The 17281-nt window shown below is 43.8% G+C and overlaps 1 protein-coding gene across 2 annotated transcripts in view; it reads left to right on the forward strand.

Moving 5' to 3' along the window:
• The window catches only part of mfsd2b (major facilitator superfamily domain containing 2B), a 23568-nt gene continuing 6287 nt past the window's right edge, over positions 1-17281 (forward strand). The window contains exons 1-10 of one of the 2 annotated variants that reach the window (XM_010882167.4): positions 1-164; positions 671-1243; positions 6713-6838; positions 7345-7469; positions 10212-10335; positions 11777-11855; positions 11952-12145; positions 13780-13870; positions 14429-14550; positions 16428-16511. In XM_010882167.4, coding sequence (XP_010880469.1) covers positions 1157-1243; positions 6713-6838; positions 7345-7469; positions 10212-10335; positions 11777-11855; positions 11952-12145; positions 13780-13870; positions 14429-14550; positions 16428-16511 — 1032 coding nt within the window. In that variant the 5' untranslated portion in view covers positions 1-164; positions 671-1156. Of the gene's footprint in view, positions 165-219; positions 1244-6712; positions 6839-7344; positions 7470-10211; positions 10336-11776; positions 11856-11951; positions 12146-13779; positions 13871-14428; positions 14551-16427; positions 16512-17281 lie in introns of those variants that run through there. The other variant, XM_020056269.3, reaches the window with a different exon arrangement.

The raw sequence follows: 17281 nt of genomic DNA on the forward strand, positions 1-17281 counted from the left end.
TGAGTCGCGTTGACTGAAGTAGAGCGTGGAAAGGCAGTGTCAAACACTGCAGTCTCCTCTGCTGCTGGAATCTGCCTGCCCTGCGACTCTCCCCCTCTCTCTCTCTGAACCTTCCGATTCACTGACTGCCTGACCTCCTCTGCTCTTCTCCCAGCATCATTCAGGTAAACACAGTAGTCTATTCTGTCTGATGTTTTTGCATGCAATTTACAATGGATGTGTTTCAGATAATGATAGGGATTCAAGGTTTAAGGGGTGTGTTCACTTATTAAAAAACTGTCACGATAGGGTGACTGTTTAGTTGGATTATTTTTATTGTGTATATTCTGTATATTGTGGCAGCACAGTTTCTCCAGGTCAGTTCCTGGTACCTGCATATTCTGATTCGGACATAGCATTACACACACCCAGAGTAGTTGTGAGCATTTTGTCAATGTTGACCGATCTGGAGCATCACATCTTGTTTACCTTGCTTAAATAATGAGAGGCTACATCTCTTCTCTGACTCTTGTAATCCGGGGCTGCTGGATGACATTATGTACATGTTAAATAGTGTTTAGGGTGAGAACTACGGGAGAGCTCTGAACGGAACTGCTGTCAATGGCAGGATTATGAGTGTGTGTGAGTGTGTGACCGCCTGTCTAACTGTGCCCTTCCTTCTTGGGTGCAGTTCCAACTTAGTAGCACTGAGCCCAGGACAGCATGTACAGGCAGCAGAACTGAGCTCAAAACAGCATGTACAGGCAGCAGAACTGAGTCCAGGACAGCATGTACAGGCAGCAGAACTGAGCCCAAAACAGCATGTACAGGCACCAGAACTGAGCCCAGGACAGCATGTACAGTCAGCAGAACTGAGCCCAAAACAGCATGTACAGGCATCAGAACTGAGCCCAAAACAGCATGTACAGGCAGCAGAACTAAGCCCAGGACAGCATTTACAGGCAGCAGAACTGAGCCGACTCACGTCATCTCATCAGAGGAATTTCATCTAATCCCGGTCTATCACCTTGAATCACACACGCCTATATATATATATACACACAGAAACACACCCACATAAACACACCCACACACACACACACAGTTTCAGTATCGGAGAGACACTCACATCTGTACTGAAACGCTCAGACACTCGTAGTGACACTTGGAGCCAGCAATGGCAAAGGGAGAGAGGACACCTGACACCTCGGCGGGGAAGCTCCTCAAGCCCCCAGTGCCGGCGTTTACCAAGCCTCCCCAGCAGGTAAGAAAACACTGCTTTGATTTCACTCATTGTAAACCAATCGGTTTGTTTACCATCGGTCTGACTGACAGCTTTGTTGCGTTCATGTTTCTTTGGTTTGAGTTTCTGGCACACTGCCGTCCCATGTCAAAGATGCCTTTGAGATTAAGGGTTGGGAGTTTGATAATTAATGGAAAATCTGTTTGATTGTGTTTCTACTGCTCACAGCTTAAGACGTTTTTCTTTCACATCCTGCGTTAGACATTGAAACCAATTGTGTTTTTTGTTTTCTGCTTGTTTTGTTTCCAACCAATACACTTTCAGGGAAATTTGACCTGAGCTGGAGGTTAATCGTCTTTCTATCACGCAGATACAGACATTTCTCCAATGTCACACTCTAGTGATTATACATCAGTAAGGATTCCTTGTGATCACTTCTGATTCTTGTTCATTAAGGCAATCAGTAATTTTATTGAATGTATGACATTGCTGTAAGCTCACCCTAAGTGCCTTCTGATACCTGTATGGTTTCATTCCTGACTGTTCAGAAGACATTCCTGTGAAAGAACAGGGTGTGTGTGTTTTTCTGGAAGTATGTGAAGCTGTGTACTCAGAGTGTAAGTGGAATGCTTACTTATTGATGATTTTCCTGCGCACATGCCCAGGGGCGCTTTAGAGGAGGCAATAGTGGAGAACGAGCCAAACCTTTTCTAAAACACCACTAGTTCATTATTCCATAGTCACTTGGTCGTTGTCTTTCACTAAATATCCAAGTCACTGATACAGTCCCAGAGTAAAGGAAATATTACACTGTCCTCCAATGAGTAAAGTCATACGAGCTTATTTAGTGCTGTGACAGATCCGCCATGTGTTTTAAAACGACAGAATATTTCAGGGATTCGATGGGAGGTGATGCAATATTCACACTCTTTTTTTTCTTCTGGAAGCATGTATGTTGCGTGACCTTGAGCTGTGTGTATGCATGCGTGTGTACATAAGTGCGTGCATGTGGTGCGTGTGGTGAATGTGGAGCATTTGTGTGTGCATGGCCCTTAAGGTGGTGCGTGTGTGTATGCACTCCCGAGGTTAATTAGGATAATTTTACATGTTAAAGCAGAGACTGAGACAGAGGACGCAAATGTACTCACTCACTTCTGTAAGTCCCTTTGGATAAGACCTTCTGCTAAAATGACAAAGAAAATGGACAACTGAAGTGACTAGTGCCCTAATGTGCCATCCGTCCCAGCCAGGCGATTTGGCCAGCTCAGGTCAGCTCAGGTGAATATAGGGATTTGTCAGTTGACTTTTGTGTGTTCAAAGGATTTCCAAATGACCATAAACAAGTATGTTAAATGATGAAATTCCATAGGAGTTGAAGTCTGCATGCTGAATCCGTGTCCAGTCAATCTTTTTTACGTCGCCAGTTGTCACAACGAGCCAATACAGACCCCAGTCATTGGTGCCATAGAGGCCAGAAATTCACAATGGTTACCACACACGTGCTTTGATACACAGATTCTGGATGAAATCCTACATGTTGTAAACCAGTTTAATTTCTTCATCCCACCAGCTTTATCTACAGTATAGTGTGCTAACTTGCGGTACACGGTCAATCTGCTGGGAATGCGGACAGCAGCGTGAAAAGCAATCACATTTATTACTCCCTAGTCATCCCCTGTGCGTCACATAATGCAAATCCTCTTTAAAAACTAATAATAAAGGAATGAAGTCTGAGTTGCATTTGTGTCCGACTTTATCATCATTAACAAAGTAATTAACTAGGAATTAGCCTCATTTTCTGGTCCAGTTTGCTGACGCTTTGTTCCCTCTGGGCGGCTGTGTTGTTTGGTGTGTGTGTGTGTGTGTGTACTGTTATCGAAAGCTAGATAAGGTTTCTATATAGTGGAGAGATATCCTGTTTACATCTACAGTGATAAGACCTCAGTAAATAAAAGACTGTGGTCACATTCTAGTCAGTCTCTCTCTCTGTCTCTCTTTTTTACTCTCTCAGTTTTTCTCTTTCTTTCTTTCTTTCTGTCTCTCCATCGCTGTCTTTGTCTCTGTCTCTCTCTCTCTCTCTTTGGCTCTGTCCCTCTCTGTGTGTGCGTGGGTAGAAATAGGCAAGCACAATTATTGAATGTTATCAGGCCCTGAATATATGGAATTAAGTTAAGAAAGAAAGATCATTGTTTGATGACCTTTGGACTATTTAAAACCATTGTACAAAGAGAGAACCTACGCACTGAGATCTAAGATATTACTTGTTCAGGCCTTGGGCATCAATATTTTTCAGGGGGCTGTCTCTGTAATGCTAATGTTATTTTTTTTATATGCTCATTTCCTGTTTTACTTGCAGGAAGTGAAGGCTATTAACAACTGGGATTAAGGAAGGAATCAAGTCTAACCCTTTACAAAAGGAAACTCTCAGTCCAAACCCCTCTCTACTGCAAATGTAATCTGTGTTTTAATAATTTTTCTCACACTATAGCCAATTTTCACATTGTGGCTATGGAATCTAGTGAAATCGTCCTCATACAGGTGTAACGTCACTGTGCCATTTGGTTGTCTGCCCACCACCCCAAGCTTAACCTTGACAAGATTGAGCTAGGCTACTTTTGCAGCAAAGCCTGTCCACTCCATGACATGTCCATCATGGTTGACTAGTGCACAGTGTCCTCCTCCAAGAGAGCAAAGAACCTTGGCATAATCCTCGACAACACGCTTCTCTGCTAACATAAAGGCTGTGACTCCTTCCTGCAGGTTCATGCTCTACAACAATCATAGAGCACGACCTTACCTCATTAAGGAAGCAGCCCATGTACTTGTCCAGGCACTTGTCATCTCACATCTGGATTCCTGCAACACACTTCTGGTGGGGCTCCCTCCATGTGCAACCAAACCCCTGCAATTCACTAAGAATATGGAATGTTTAGCCTTCCCCCAAGTTCTCCCATGTCACATTTCTTCACACTCTACACTGGTGTCAAGTTGAAACTCGAATCTGCTTCAAGTCAAGGGTCCTTGCCTACGAAACAACCAGAGGAGCTTCTCCCTCCTAACTTGAGGCAATGCTCAAACCCTTGAATCCCCAATCAGGCTCTTGGTTCAGCCACCTCTGGGTTCCTGGCTGTCCTGCCCCTTCGGGCAGTTACTGACCCACACAGTCAAAACCCTTCTCTGTTCTGGCACCTCAGCGGTTGAACCAGCTTCCCTTGGAGGCTACAGCAGAATAGCAGGATAGCTTCTATTAATCTTCCAAAAAACACCTAAAACTCACCTTTTCTTGCAGTACTTAAAATACTGCAAGACCCTCTGTCTGTTTTATTTATTTTATGCATGCACTTACTGTACGTTGCTGTGGATAAGAGCATCTGCTAAATTACTAAAATGTAAATGAGAAAAGCTTAAAATTAGGAATCGTAGATTCTCGTAATGACTTGAATCTCCCTGGGCCTTGGACACATTGCTTCCATATCATATATGTCTGTAAGATTCTTTCAGAAAGATTAGTTGTAAGTTGGTAACAAGACAGTGACCGCAATTGTGAGTAAAGTTTCTGGTACAACTAATGTTGAACTGCAAGATGTCACTGATCTGACATAGACCTTGAGAATAGAAGGACAGGGACTTACCCATTATTAGTTTACCAGTATTTCCTAAGTCTTATCTCCACATTTAGAGCTAATTGCAGTGAAGGAGGATGCGTGGAGAGAGTCAAGCCTGAGCTGTAAGTAGAGACTGGGAGTTCTGAAGTTGATCCACACGCTACCCTTTCTTTACAGAAACCCGCATGTCTTGCTGTGTTTCAGTAATCACACAGCTCCCTCCTGGTAATTGTCATCCTGGAAACCGTAAATGTTTTTCATGAGGAGAAAAAAGGGGAAGAGAAATAGAAAGTCAGCCAGATAATGACAGTGTGTTTTGAAGGGCTTTGCCGTGTGGTTGGTCTGGTTGTTTTGGTAACTTTAATAAAGGCTGTGAGTCCTTTAGCTGCGGGCGGCGGGGTAACCGGGCCATGACCAAACTGCGTCGAAACAACAAAGGCTAGAGAGAGAGAGAAAGAGAAAGACAGAGATGCAGGAAGAGAAAAACTGGAGGGAGCGAGAGAAGACAGGAAATCAGGCATCTAATCAAAAGCTTATGTATTTCGGTCCTTGCAGTGTTTGTTTCTGGTCGGACTCTTGAGATGTTCGCAGCGCTTGTAAATATTGGGCTTTCCAGGAGGATGGCGGTCTGTCTGCTGTTTCTATGATGGCAGCATCTCAGACACAAATACATGCGTGTATATCACACGCACGTTTTTAGCTGGGATCGGGATACAGCTGAAGCGGCGGAAACCCTCTCCCGGAACCCTGGCTGTCTGTCTCTGCGGTGTCCTGTAGATGTGTCTGTAAGGGGAACAAGCTGGGCTGTGTGCCTTGCTGTCTCCTCACATTACCACAGCCTAAACACCAGGGAGGGCTGCTCCGTGTGATCTTCTATCCCTCACATCTACTGAGACCCACACCATAGGGGATCATTAGATACCGTCAGAAGGGGGAGATGAATTAGGGGCAATAGATGATTGGAAAGAGAGGGATCTAGATTGAGTGGTGGAGGGAGTGGGCTTACAGAGATCTCAGTTGAGAAACTAGACTATTTCATCGATACCACCCCGAATCCCTTGCCTCTGAAGCTAAGCGGGGCTTCCTGGGGGGTTTCTGGGTGGAGACCTTGCTGGAAGTTGTATTTGGTGGCCACCAGAAGTTTGTCTCTTTCGTCTGTTGTAAACCAACACCCTGATGCCTCGGGCAGTGGTTGGGGACATTGTCCTGTTGAGGATTGGAACTTTAAGCGAATTGCCTGACACTCTGCGGTAACCTAATATCCCATGGCACTGATGATAAAATTAGAGGTGTTATGCTTGGCTTCCTGGCAAAATCTGGCCCTCGTAGCAACATGGCGACATGGCAACATGGTCCTTAACTACCAATTGGCTCATTTATCCCTCCTTCTCTTTGTACCTATTCCCCAGGTCGTTGCTTCAAATTGGAGTGTGTTTTCAGTCAGCTCACCTGGTGAGGTTTAAATAAAATAAGTTGGTTCATGACTTGAGGTCACACATCCGTATTGACTCTAATGTGAATGACAGGTACGTGTGATTCAATCACTTTGACATCACAAAGGACAACAATAAAGTTCTAAAATTAGGATTCTAAAGATACATTTCTCTCTTTAGTTCAGTATCTTTAGGCATACAAATGCAAGCCTCCCGCTGTTAAGATCCACACAAAAGATATCTTCCATCTAAGATTAGTTTCTGTCTTATCTAAGGCTGAAATGTATTCATGGCTAACCAGCATAATTCTTGTTTTTACAGGGTAATGAAATTGATGTCAGCCAGTTATATAGGCTTTGCAGATTATGAACTTGCCTATTTCTCAGATAATGTGAAACCTTTGATTGTCTTGTCATCTTTTTATTTAATTTTCCCCATATGCACGTCAATAGACTGAGCTGGATCAGAAGCTGTCTGTCTGCAGTAAGCTGTGTTTCGCCATCGGAGGTGTACCCAATCAGGTGGCTGGTAGTGCCACAGCGTTCTTCCTCCAGATCTACCTGCTGGATGTAGCTCAGGTAAAACATAACTGTGTTTGTCCCTTCCTTTCATTTCTGTTCCCTCTTTCTTTTTTCAGAGAAGCTTCTCCATGCCCTTATAAACTCCTTAAGGTCGGACTGTAACTACTTTGCTGGTTTGTATGGAAGTGATCTCCGGTTACTTTTCAAATGTGGAGTATCACTTGCCACCATCATCTAACCCCCGTCGTGGCTGCCCTGCAGTAACTCCTTCTCTTGTTCAGCATCAATTTCAAAATGGTCCTGATGACTTTCCACATCTAAAAAGAGCTGATTTAATTCCTTAATTCCTATCGACTCCTCCATGCTCGTAAGACCAAGCTCTGCTCTATGGGGCATCGGGGATTCTGCTAGACCGTCCCCGTCGTCTGGAACACCCTCTGACCTCCTCAAAGCACCTCGGACCCTAGGAAGGCTCTCTGCTGAGAACTGCTATCCCTGCTGTGACCTTTCTCTATGAAAACCATTAGGATGAACACTCATCCCTCCTTTCTTGACCCCCTCAGATCAACCCGTTCCAGGCCTCCATGGTTCTGTTCATAGGGAAGGCGTGGGGAGCCGTGACCGACCCGGTCGTTGGCTTCTTCATCACCAAGAGCAGGTGGACCAAGATCGGCAGACTCATGCCCTGGTGAGACTCAACTCACATCAGACCCTGAAGGCACAGGCCTCACCCGGCTGCTAATGTTTTAATTTAATAGTGTTGGCTGTAGGGCCACGTCTGTGTTTGTGGGTGTATGCTGAGGAATGCTACCGGTGTATAGGAACTGTGAATATTACACGCAAATGCTACAGCTGAATGCACGAGGCTTCGTTTGTCCTGAGACCCACGGTTGAATTCTTAAGACTACAGATCTGCAGGGAGTGTTTACCAAAAGCACCAGATCAAAGTCAACTGGAACCCTCAGTGTGTGTGTGTGTGTGTGTGTGTGTGTGTGTGTGTGTGAAGGCTGCGTAAACGCATTGCAGTGACATGAGTGACTAACAGTAATTACTGGTTAAGTACTTTGTGCTGATTGTAATGTGACTGGGTGAGCGATTCACAGGCCATTCTGTCAGCCTGGAGAAAGTCCAGATCACAGCATTACTGAATCGATTACCATTATTTGTGTGTGTGTGTGTTTTACATTTTTTAAGGGGACTCATTTTTGGGTCCCAACAAAAATAGTAAGATGTTGGTTTGTTTGTGATGATTAGCACTGTGAGAAGTCCAGACCCACCCTTTAGGTTATTGTAGAAGGAAAGCCTCACACAGGAAGTCCCTTGGCCCTGGGCTGTGACATCATCAGAGAGACAGGAAGTGATCCGTATCTGTGTCCTGAGCATTTTGTGGTGAAACACCGGAGCCATACTTGCTTTTGTGAGTGTCTCCTCCTAAGCGTTTTTGGCTGTTCCCAGTTGGTACCCGAGGGTTTTTGGTTTGTTAGGTGTGTTTGTTGTGTTAGCAGAGGGGAACGTTGAGATAAAACTGGGAAATTATTCTCAAAACCTCAAAAGATTGTCTGAAAGACCCGCTTTCCTTCAGTCTCGGTGTCTTTGCATGTCTGACAATGTGTGTGCGTGCATTTTGCCTTATCTTCTGTTGAGCACTCCTGTTGGAACTTTCCACTACCCATCCTGCCGGCCATCTTACAGAACATTCTAACATTCTACCAGGCTATTCTGACATTCTACCAGGCTATTCTAACCGTTCCATTCAATCTCTGTGCCTTTTCAACCCTCCCATAGCCAGTCTTTACAGAAGCAGGACCAGCCCTAGCGCTAGGCAACCCAGTCACTCTCATTGTGTGGCTGAACAAACACTAAGGACAGGCCTCTGTTTAACAGGGAGAGCTGGACTGTACCAGAACGCACCACTCTCTACCTCCCTCCAACTCTTTCTCTCATTTTCTCTCTGTTTTCCCCATGTCTCCCTTTCTCTGGGTTCTTCGTTTAACTAAATGACAGAGTGACACAGGTCAGTAGATAGGCCAGCGAGAGCTGGGGGTGGTGGGGTTTGGTATTATGCAGACGAGGATGGGCTCAAGCCCCTTAGGGTCCCATCAGGTCAAAGGTTGGAGTTCCAGTCCATTGTGTAAATGTTTGTCATCCCCAAAACAATGTGACCGTGGTTATCTGGGGTTGGTGGTGGTAACAGGGGGAGGGGTATGATAGCTGGGTGTCCTACATGGCAGCTGCATTGGCTAGCTTGGGTCACGTCGGTGAGGATGTTATGCACTGGCTAGCTTGGATCACGTCAATGAGGACATTGTAAGTGGGAATTCTACAATGACCCACATTCTGGGGTCCCATCATCAGCTCCCACTGTTGCTTTCGTGGAAAATAATTAATGCATATTCGTGTATAATTCAGTGGCCATTGAGGAGCGGAAGAAAGTCAACAACCTCCTTTCTCTCTCTCCCCCTCTCTCTCTTTCCCCCCCCCCCCTCTCTTTCTCTCTCTCCTCTTCTCTCTTTCTCTCTCCCCCCCTCTCTTTCTCTCTCCCCCCTCTCTTTCTCTCTCCCCCCCTCTCTTTCTCTCTCTCCTCTTCTCTCTTTCTCTCTCTCCCCCCCTCTCTTTCTTCCCCCCCCCTCTCTTTCTCTCTCTCCTCTTCTCTCTTTCTCTCTCCCCCCCCTCTCTTTCTCTCTCTCCTCTTCTCTCTTTCTCTCCCCCATCCCTCTCTTTCTCTCTCTCCTCTTCTCTCTTTCTCTCCCCCCCCTCTCTTTCTCTCTCTCCTCTTCTCTCTTTCTCTCCCCACAGTGAAACACACAGCCACCCCATAATGATGGGTAGCAGTTGATGCTGGATTAATTATACACAGACAACACCACTTTCCAAATCCTCAATTTGCACATTAAAGCAGTGTGTGTGTGTGTGTGTGTGTCTGTGTGTCTGAATAAAGTTCATGTTCATGCTGGTTAGCAAACCTGTGGCGTATTCCCACCATTCCCACCCCACTAACCCACCCAGGACAGACCCCTTTACATTCACCAACACACACGTCCATCTCCCCAGACACCCCACACACACACACACACGCACGCATGCAAATGCACACACACGCACGCACACACACACACACACCATCAATCTAACGCTGGCCGGCAGGTTTTAAGGCTTTTGTACATAGTAGCAGAGTTCACAACCATTTCGATCTCAGACCAATTTGACAGTACCCGAAAATATATAATTTTCTCCCCACTGCTTCTTCACTGCTCTTTAATGAATGAGAATTTGTATTATCCACTACTAACCGACATGCTGAGAACCTGTATTGCCTTCAATTGCACATACGCTGAGTGAGGAAAAACCATTGAAGATCCACTTACATTCTTTCTCAAACTATTGTTTTTGAGGTATGAACCGTAACACTGTCCTCTCTCTCTTCCTGTAGGATGGTAGGCTGCACACCGTTTGTGGTCGTCTCCTACTTCTACCTGTGGTTTGTTCCTCCCTTCACAAACGGACGATTCATCTGGTATCTGGGCTTCTACTGCCTCTACCAGACACTCATCACTGTACGTTTACTTGGATACCCATTGGCTGTAGCCATGGCGGCCGCTAATCAATCAAATGGAATTCCACAATTTACATCTGACCCAGGGGTACTGTGGGGGGAAGTGCAATTGGCCAGCACTGTCTGGGTTTGTGGTTTAGTTTACCCAGTATTATTGCCTCGCCTTGTGGTGCTCTAGCGATTCCTACTACTACTAATATTGCAACTACTTCTAATATTACTACTACTACTAATATTGCACCTACTACTAATATTACTACTAATATTGCAACAACTACTAATATTGCAACTACTACTAATATTACTACTACTAATAATATTGCAACTACTACTAATATTGCAACTACTACTAATATTACTACTACTACTAATATTGCAACTACTTCTAATATTACTACAACTACTAATATTGCAACTACTACTAATATTACTACTAATATTGCAACAACTACTAATATTGCAACTATTACTAATACTACTACTAATAATAGTATTGCAACTACTACTAATATTACTACTACTACTAATATTACTACTACTACTAATATTGCAACTACTACTAATATTGCAACTACTACTAATATTACTACTAATATTGCAACTACGACTAATATTGCAACTACTACTAATATTGCAACTACTACTAATATTACTACTACTACTAATATTGCAACTACTTCTAATATTACTACTACTACTAATATTGCAATTACTACTTATATTACTAAGACTACTCTCTCTCTAACCTTTCTAACATGTGCTCTGCCCAATGTCCATGGCAGCCACATTGCAGTGCCCTATAATGACATGTCATTCTAACTACTTGTTAAGTATACACTTGGCCCTGCCAGAGACCGCTGGGTGGGTAAGTGCTGGTTGCCCCTTTTAGCTGCCATTCATTGTCTTAGTGTGTGTGAGAATGAGAACGGACAGCTGCTTCCCTCTCACTGTAAGCCCCTGCAGTAGTTCTAAATAAAAACAATCATTAATAAAATATGGTTGTCACTGTCTAGTGTAATCATAATATCAATCATATCATCAATTCTATTACATACTCTGGTCAAATTGGGTTCCATAAATAGTTTTTCCAAACAAGGCCCAAAAAAGAACATCCTTGGCCATCCTTCTATCTCTCTTTCCCTCTGTCTTGCCCTGGGCCGAAGGGAAGGGACAGTTTTTCTGGCAGGTGTATTTCTGTCATCTCTGGACATGCAGTGGGTTGCTCGATCGGTCCACAATGCTGACAGAGTGGGAGAAAGGCTTGGGTTGAAGGCAAAGGGTCGACAACTGATCCCCTGGGCAGCTTGAGATTTAAAAGAAATAAAAGAGCTGAGGTTTACAGAGAAGGAAAACCTCCAATTTACTTTTAGATGTAATTTCTCAATTTCCACAGTGTTTCCTTCTACCTGACAGCATGCAATCCTATCCTTTGTGTTTTCCAGTGTTTCCACGTTCCTTACTCGGCCCTCACCATGTTCCTCAGCACCGACCAGAAGGAGAGGGACTCTGCCACAGCTTATCGTAGGTCACTAGAACATACAGCTTAGGTTGTGATCCATCTCAAGCACTTGCTCTGTCGTGCTCAACACTTAACACTGCTCACTTGTTACCCTGCAGGTATGACCCTGGAGGTCCTGGGTACTCTAGTCGGCGCTGCCATCCAAGGACAGATCGTGGCTGGCGCCCACACCCTGAAGCACTGCCCGCAACACAACAACAACACAACCGTGTCCACGGGTCACCTAGGAAACGGCAGTGGGGCGGAGATCGTCAAGAGAATCGTTCACTCCCAGGACTTCCTGTCAGACGCTGTAAGTGTCACGGCGACAGCAAACTACCTGACCTGAGGTTTTGCCATAGCGATTTTCTTATGGGAATAACTGCTGCTGACAGTCAGTGTCCTCAACTAACACTGGGCTGAACCTGTGGTCATCTGTTCCTTCTGCTTAAAAATGTTCCTCTCGTTTTAAAGCATCCGAGTCGACAAGCAACAAACTGGAAGCGAGTTGAAGGTCAACAAGTAAAAATAGGGATCTCTTGGAAAGTGGAACATGATGAATGTGAAGGTTGTGTTGTTGTCTGCCTGGTGGCGTGATCTAGTCATACCGTAGCCAACTTAAAGAAGGCATCATACATTTCATATCATCCCCTGTTTGAAGTGAAAGACCACAGAATGAATCTGAACCTCTGCCCCAGCCCCATCCTCTCACCTGCCAGTGACCACACAAAGGGGGTTTCTCCCTGGCATCAATACCGTTTCTGACATCAGAGAGCCCTGCCTACACTGAAGGTGGCAACCACAGTCTGGTGTCATTAAGCCTATTTTTATCACATTCAAAAACAAATACATCCCACACTGCAAACTGAAAATATTTTTGGTCGGGGACCAAAGATGTAACACACATTTGTTGGCCAAACCCAGCCAGGCCTAGACCGGAACGTTCCATTTTAATTTTACTTTATTGCGTAAAACTGAACGCATGAAAACATCACCGACACAACCCAGAGACCCTGCTGTGAATCTTCTGAATGTGAAGGTGGTTTCCAGGTGATCTAGCTCATGCGGTTCTGTGTCGGATTCGGGTCCGCCACAGCTATTCAGGGACCCGAGTGGTGCCGTTGCAAATGACTCTGGGTAAACCCAGATGCCCTCTCACCACGCAAGGCCTTCTGTATCCGCGCCATGCACACAGACACATACACTCTGTGAGCACTGTCACCACTAGATTCCTCCGTGGTCGATGGTGAGGGCGGCTAATTCGTCTGGGCGCGTTCTCCAGTCTCTTGGAATCGGTGCAACGTTTGATGTGAATAAATAATAATAAACCGCTTTGCTGCGACGCGTTGAAAAATAGCAAACAAGCCCAGAGTTGTTTAGGGCAGTGCAGTTCCTGCTGAGGTTGAAACGTCACATCTTCCAGACTGCAGTGTTTTGTAAGTGTATTTACGGATCCAAACGAACATTCAGAATCTTTCCTGTTTATGCTTTTATTTGATCTGTAGGGTGGATCAAGTAATCTGTTATCTGCTAGAGCAATGTTGTTGGTCGTTTATTTATTTTCGATCCCCATTAGCTTTTGCCCGGAGCAGCTACTCATCCTGGGGTCCAAAGAAAACAAGAAAACTAAAAAGGGAAAAAATACGGATAGACAAGGAGAGTAACACACATTTACAGGACAACAAAATACCAAACAAAACATAATGTGTGTCAGTGTAGCAGTTCCCTGACAGGGTCAACAAACCCATTGATATGGATTAATGTGAAGCATTTGGTTGGGTGGTGGACCCCAGGACAAGTATGGCAAGGCAATACTTAATGGAGAGCCAAATTAACAAATATGTTCACACACAATATATTTCCTCTCATTTTTGTCAACTGGAGATGTGCCTTGTCTCTGTTGTCCATGAATACGGTGTACATTTCTCTACTTCCTTCCTCTTGCAGAAGGAGTTGTATATGATCGCAGCTGGCGTTATAGGTGGAGTGTTTCTCATCTGCACCGTGGTAATGTTCCTGGGAGTCAAAGAAAGAGAAGGTGAGTGAGTGAATGTGTGTTTTTGTGCATGTACGCGCATACTCTTTTCCAGAAAGTGGCGGGCTGTCTCTCCCCTCTCACATTTCACTCTAACCTCATTTGCAACACACCAGTAGCACTTAGTGGCATTGCTTTTTGCCTTATATCTAGCTCCAGTCTTGTGAAATTATTATCTATTTCGGGGAAAACAAGGTGATCAAGTATTATATGGGAAAGGACAGAATCAACTCTCCATGTCTCTGTAATCCTAAAATGAAAGAGCTGCCTGTCTCAATGGGACTCAGTTTCACTGCTAACCGTCCCATAACTGAACCAACCTGTCAGTTTGGGTTTTCTGAAGTGAAAACTCCATGTGGAATGGATGGAGCATAACCATACTGCAATGCAACTGCCGTTTAGGGTTGCCAGTTTGGAGGGGAAATCGCCTGTGTGCTACTCACTAATGTCATCTCTAATCATTGGCACTTCATGTGCTAGATTTACCTAAAAGTGGGATAAAAGCCAGACCCTGTGTCTTTTGACATTTTCAGTTCATACTGCTTCATGTTCCTCGCACAGATCCGTACATTTCGAAAACGGAGAAGCAGATCCCGTTCCACAAGGGCTTCTTCCTGGTAATGCGGCACGGCCCATATCTCACCCTGACGACAGCCTTTCTCTTCATCTCTGTTGCTATTCAGGTAGACACAACATCCAGAGAAAGAATTCAATATAAATTGTTGTTTGTTATGCGCTTAAGAACCTAAATAAAATGTTAAAAGAAACACTTATCCATTAAATAACAACTTAACACAGTGAATAGTAATGGGTGCAAATGTGATATTGTTGTTGGGCCCCCCGACCTCCCTAAGAATAGCTCCAGATGTAGCCTTCCTGCTATTAAATGTTGGTTTGGTCTATAGACATAATCAAATTCAACTTTATATACAGGGCAGAGAGAAGTCCAGCTGCAGACCTCATGTCTCAGATTCCTTTCTATGGTCTCCCCACCTCAGACAACTCACCAACCTTTCAAGCAAAATACAATAAACCAATATTCAGGCTATCCTAACTTCCAGTTATTTTTGTTAACACACTATAACTATATATAGTAAATCTGCATTTTTCTAGCATAATTCATCAATAGTAACTATTGAAACATTCAAGCAAAGACCTCAAACTTTCATGCCTGGCAAAAAAGCTGTGTTGAATCCAGTCTGCCTTCACACGTCAATATTGGAATGACATTTACAAATAAACAGTGGTGAACAGATCCAAATGTATACAGTTGTTTAAGACAAGTTTCAAAGGTGTGGTACAGCCTTTTTAATTTCACTTGATTTAAAACCAAAAAGGTATAGCAGGGGCAGACAAACTAGCTTGTGGTTTAAGTAAAGAAACTAAATGAGGAGTTGAGCAATCCTTCACAGTTACTGTAGATAGAAATTATGTACTTATGTATGCCCTGGCTGTGACCCTGTACTTCACAGTGCCACAGTGGGACTTGAAAAAAAAATATATATAGAAATTCACACACATATCAATACACCTTTAACATGTGTGAAATAATTAAAATATTTGACCCATCTAATTATTCATATTATCATAACTATATAAATAATGTAGAAATGATAGTTAACTTATGTGATGCTCAAAGCAATACTTTTACACAACTTTGACCTGTGGTATAATCAAACTGGTCATTTTTTCAATATTACATATTTTCAAATCAACTATAAAGGAGTCAATGTATACCCTGTTACCGACAATGTGGGACAGTTTTAATTATGAGTTTTTAAGATATATTAACATGAAAGACAAAAGGACTTTTCACATTGCATTATTCTTAGCCCCGGGAAAAGACTGGCCTTGGGCTTGCTTAGCCTGTGTTCTCAAACAAGTTTGTTAACGCTTGACTAAGGATTAAACTGGTATACCTTAACCCTGGGTTTATGGAAAAATACGACGGTATACACTCCCATGATACAATTAATTACTTTCTGACACTGGTTGATCAAGCCCACACTGTCAGCATTTGCTTTGATAAAAATACACAAAGACAAATAAAATCAACAATGTGGAAATATGAAAATGAGGCAGAAAATGTGAATAGTTGGACCTTAGATCTGGGCTTTAGTCTAGCTTAAACACTGCACTGTAGTGGAATTTCGGAAGAGAACATTAAATCCTACTAATTTGAACAGAACTAGGTGTAAGTTAAAGAGAAGGGGTAGCAGTTAATATTACAATAATGTTATCATTCAAAGATTTCTCCCTGTATTCATCAGCACCTCAGTTCAGTGATGCACACAGTGATGACATGGTTGGTTTGAGTCTATTCTTCATAGTTTGATAGATTCCACTTCAAACCTTTAGGCCGCTGTAGCTCCAAAAAGCTTTTTTTTTACTTAGCTCATCAGAAAAGGATCATATATCATTCAATAGGAGGGATGAAACTCTGCCACTTCAGACATTAGTCAGCAGCTTCTTCAGTGACTTGGCACAGTGGGCAGTATGAACAGGACAGGGCTGAATATGCTAAGTCATCCCATGTGTGTGTTTGATATTTGATTTCCAGCTGGTGCAGAGCAACTTTGTCCTGTTCTGTACGTATGCAGTGGACCTGCGAGACCACTTTCAGAACATCGTGCTAACCATACTGGTGAGTTCCTGTTCAGCCACACCCATTACTCACGGTGCATAAAGTCCAGCATATAGCCATGAAATCTCCATAGACAAACGTTTGCAGTACAATGGGTTCTACTGAAGAGTGACTTCGGGTTCTACTCAGTGACTTTAAACACTCTGGACTCTGGAGCAGTGGTAACGTGTTCTCTGGAGTGATGAAACACATTCATTATCTGGCAATCTGATGGATGAATCTGGGTGTGGCAGATGCCAGGAGAAAACTATGCATAGTGCTTACTGTAAAGTTTGGTGGAGGAGGGATATTGGTCTGGGGCTGTGTTTCAGGGTTTGAGCTAGGCCCCATAGTTCCAGTGAAGGTTCATCTTAATGCTATAGGATACAAAGACATTTTAGACAATTGGGTGCTTCCAACTTTGTGGCAGCATTTGGGGGAAGGCCCTTTCCTGTTTCAGCATGTGCACAAAGCAGGGTCCAAATAGACATCATTTGATGAGGTTGGGGTAGAGAAAATGGCCTGCACAGAGCCCTGACCTCAACCCCATACAAATTCCCACAGACACTCCAAAATCTTGTGGAAAGCCTTCCCAGAAGAGTGGCGGCTGTTATAGCTGCAAAGGGGGGGGGGGGGGGGTCAACTCCATATTAACGCCCATGGTTTTGGAATCGGATGTCCATAAAGCTTACATAGGTGTGATGATCAGGTGTCCATATACAAACCCGATTCCAAAAAAGTTGGGACACTGTACAATTGTGAATAAAAATAGAATGCAATGATGTGTAAGT

Source organism: Esox lucius, chromosome 18 (assembly GCF_011004845.1).
Source record: "Esox lucius isolate fEsoLuc1 chromosome 18, fEsoLuc1.pri, whole genome shotgun sequence".
NCBI classification, from domain to species: domain Eukaryota; kingdom Metazoa; phylum Chordata; class Actinopteri; order Esociformes; family Esocidae; genus Esox; species Esox lucius.